The 4018-nt window shown below is 44.8% G+C and overlaps 1 protein-coding gene across 1 annotated transcript; it reads right to left on the bottom strand.

Annotated features, from left to right (window-relative positions):
* Positions 1-1776: 1776 nt before the first annotated feature.
* N7471_013566 (putative glycerol dehydrogenase (GCY1)) lies at positions 1777-3059 on the bottom strand (the record flags this gene model as incomplete). The annotated part of the gene is made up of 7 exons (XM_057286285.1): positions 1777-2054; positions 2123-2420; positions 2481-2510; positions 2582-2739; positions 2795-2802; positions 2856-2940; positions 2999-3059. 7 exons carry the CDS (start codon positions 3057-3059, stop codon positions 1777-1779), a joined length of 918 nt encoding a protein of 305 aa, XP_057129610.1.
* Between the last annotated feature and the right edge of the window lie 959 nt (positions 3060-4018).

Below are 4018 nucleotides of genomic sequence, written 5' to 3'. Positions count from 1 at the left end.
AGGATGTGAAGACTCGGTGGAATTCAACATTCCTTATACTCCGGCGAGCTAAGAGACTCCGTATCTTTATCATACAGTTTTGTGATTAGTTTAACGAGAAAGACTTCGCCCTTAATGATAATTAATGGCGCTAGATTGACTATCTTCTTTGTATTATAAAGCCATTCTTTGATTATACACTTGCCCTCTTAAAGACACGAGATGTAACATCATATCTTGTCTTTTAGATCTATAATCTGCTATTCGAGCATATTGAACGATCAAAGAGACAATTGGAACGAAAGCGTGTTGTATAGAAACAGCAGATGCTTACCTCTCTCGATACTAGTTGGTCAAAGCTACGCGATTACTACAAAGAGACTGATTAAATGCGAGGGCATATCTATGCAGTTTGCATAATGCTATCGCCAGATAGTAGATTTCAATTCTTTCTTTCTGATGACTGGTCCGACTCAAAAGAACTACGGGATTAGTATCGAGTAGCATTCTAAGATGCACTTGTTCCGATCTAGCAACGTCTTGCTAGTACTTAGGGTCTATAAGAGTCTTCTACATCGACAATAAGATCAGTTCTTTATAATCTTGTTCGAAGCTAGAAATCCAACACCAAGTCAAAGCCAGTTGTTGATGAAATAACGTAGTATCTTGACGGTAGTATGTTTAATCCCAATCCTTCTGATCAAATGATTTACTAGATACTAATTTTAATATAGATGTAACTGATTCCGAGCCACTCGCATTCTGGAGAGAGAATGAATCCCGTTTTCCGGCCGTCGCTACACTTGCAAGGGATGTTCTCGCAATCCTAGCAACAGGTGCTGGAGTAGAGCGTCTGTTTAATACTACACGCGACGTCTGTCATTATCGCCGCGGCTCCTTAAAGCCGCATACCATCGAAGAGCTGATGCTCTATCTCTGTGCATCAAGGTTTGACCTTGAGGTACATGAATCGGAGGAATTTAGAAAATTTTTTACTACTAATAAGACCGATGTATTAGTAGAAGAGAAGGATGAGACGCCAGATGATGTCGATATTGATGAGATTAGTGATACTGAAGAGCAGGATGATATATCTAGGGATTTGATAGATGTTGATAGCGACAGTCTTGACGGAGATGATGATGATGCTGCTGCTACTGCTGCACCGCAATTACCGAGTATTCATACTCAGCAGCGTACATCAGGGAGGAAGAGGTTGCGAGTTGAGGATGATATGTATGAGCGTTATTAGTATGTATATCATGATCAGGATGTAAATATACTATTCAATCACCTAGCATCTTACTTGATATCTTATCAATCAGTCCCATAACTTAATTTATAAGCTTATAAGATGGTTCATGTACAGCTTAAATGGTAATTTGAATACCTAAAATAACCAGGGAAATATGCATTACTTATGCAGCTGCGATAAATTGGAATGTTTGCATTGTTTGGGGCCCATTATGGGCCGAAATAACCCTGGTGGGCTTTCACCTTGGGCCCATAGCCCACCAATGGGCCCGAAGGCAGGGCCCAAAGCCCAGCCCATTTGTGGGTTGGGTTGGGTTGGGCTATGGGCTTTGTGGGCTATGCAGAGGTCTAATGTACTCTGCCATCACTCGCTGTGAGAAACACAGAAACCCGATCGGATTACATTCTATTTCTTCTATTTCAGGCAGGACAGGTTTTAGCGATCAGCAAGTTTCATTATTTACATCTAAATCTCCTTTTCAGTCTATAACAGTGGTATTTCCCATAGAGGATTATACGATTCCAGATCCAACTCTGGGGAATTCACTGCTTGTACCAGTCATCGAACCCGAGATCCCATCCAAACAGAGGCGTATTGATACGCTTCGCCTTTCCTTGTGCAGCCAGGCCATTCAGCACATCCATATCCTCGCGTGAGAGAGGGATAACTTGACTGTTGCTCACGATTCGGTTTTCGTTAATAGACTTGGGCAGTACAACAACGCCTTTGTTGACGTGGTAGCTGATGAGTACAGTAGCGGGTGAAACATCATTCTTCTTAGCGATCTCCTGAATTGCGGGATCAGACATGAGCGGGGCACCTGGAAACAACCAAGTTAGCTAGCGTTACCTCATGGCAACTCCACATAGCGTGCGAACGAGCACTTACCTTCGGAACCAAGTGGTGAATACGCCTCAAGGAGGATTCCATGCTTGTCGCACCAATTCCTCATTGCGTGCTGAGGAAGGAAAGGGTGTAACTCGACTTGGTTGACAGCAGGGACCACGGTCCACTTCTTTTTGAGCTCCTCTAGATAAGGAATCGACCAGTTAGCCACGCCGATCGCCTTGACTTTGCTGGCCTTGTATACCTCCTCCATTTGGCGCCAGGTCTCACTCTGGTCCCAGGATCGGTCGATGGATCGCGTGCCATCGGGATTGACTGGGAGAAGTGCGCTCGACTCGTTCTGTGCGTTCAAGTTAGCCATGCATATGTCATGATGGAGGGATATAGCGGAGTGACTTACAGGAACAAGTCGGACTGGCCAGTGGATGAGCTGATTTTTGTGTTAGCCAAGCTGTCGACAGGCGTGCCGCGTCTGCCCAAAAGAGAAAAGGGTTAATTTACGTAGAGATCGAGGTAATCCGTGCCTAGAGCGTCAAGTGTCTTTTGGAGACCTTCCCCAACATTAGGCTGGTGGGTGTTCCACAGCTTGCTGGTGATGAAAATGTTTTCGCGGGGGACACCACTATCCTTGATACCCTGGCCGACTTCATGCTCGTTTCCTAGTTATCCCGTTAGACCCCAAAAAGCTTGCTTGTTTTCTTTGTTACAACCCACCGTATATCCTATCATTTGTTAGCCAAGAGCATGCGCTACAAAAGAGACATGGGAATCTTACAATGCTGCATCAATGTGACTATATCCGTTCTTGAGGGCGAACGAGACTGCTTGGCGTACCTGACCAGATTCAGATCTCCAAGTGCCTGTATTTCTTGTCAGCAAAATCGCTAAGGCCCGCAGAAACCAGCGCTTGTATCGTACCAAGTCCCACGGTGGGGATCTGGGCGCCAGTATTAAGCTTGAAATGAGTCGAAGGTGCCATATTGGTTGTGATGGAAGATGATGGTGGTGGGAGACCGAAGTGTAGGGACCTGTGGCTTTATGCTACACTTTCGGAGTGAATCACGCAGGACGCGAGAAAGACTTTATAATTGGGACCCTTTCTATAGTTGGGAGGGTCTTCGCCTGGACTGATGTCAACAGAAACATATCGCATAGCCTAGAGTAAGTGCCCCCGCGTGAGATCAGGCGAAGTTCAGGTCCGTCCTTCTGGGAAATTTTGCCCGGTTGTGACCCGAGACATGTTGGCCAACTTGTCCTGAACATCCACCTGATAACTCTTTTACCTAAGTAACAAGTGGGCGATTTTATTTGCGGATCCAAACTTTCAGTCCACACCCGTTCGCAGCAAAATACGCCGCAACCTTCCTAATACGGTAATATTGTCCCCATAAGGGGCGGAACGTTGAAACGTGGGGGAAGGCCCACAATGCGCCGCAACTTTCCGAATACGGTAATATTTCCCCCACGACCGTAAGGCAAAGAGTATAGTCTTTCCTGGTCGGAACAGTGAATTCTTCTGTTCAGATTTGCTGACAGATCTAGGATCCCGAATTATGTCATTGCGGAGCCGCAGACGAAGGCTCGAGGAAGTCGTAAAATTATTCTTAGTTTAGTACTACGGAAATATTACGGGAAGTTAAAAGCATAAAGGTAGCTACGAGGACTTCTCGCTTAAATCTCTAACTTAAAAGTAAATTCAGGGTAAGTGTTCTTTCGACCTATAAACCTGGTCTTACTAAGCCTAGTGCTATAAGATTGGCTTACGGAATTGTGAATGAGATGTTGTGCGACGATGAGGGATAAAAGATTCCAAGGGTTGTTGAAGACAGGATACTTGATGTCGATTAAAAGTCCGATCTTTCGATATAGAATTAGGGTGAAAGAACTTGTGGGGGTAAATTAGTAATTGTGGTTTAGATCGATGGCTTAATATGAGCA

Source organism: Penicillium samsonianum (assembly GCF_028829775.1).
Source record: "Penicillium samsonianum strain IBT 33392 chromosome Unknown utg000009l_segment0_segment0, whole genome shotgun sequence".
NCBI classification, from domain to species: domain Eukaryota; kingdom Fungi; phylum Ascomycota; class Eurotiomycetes; order Eurotiales; family Aspergillaceae; genus Penicillium; species Penicillium samsonianum.
Note: the sequence above shows the minus strand (reverse complement) of the source record. Positions and strands in the feature narration are given on the sequence as shown.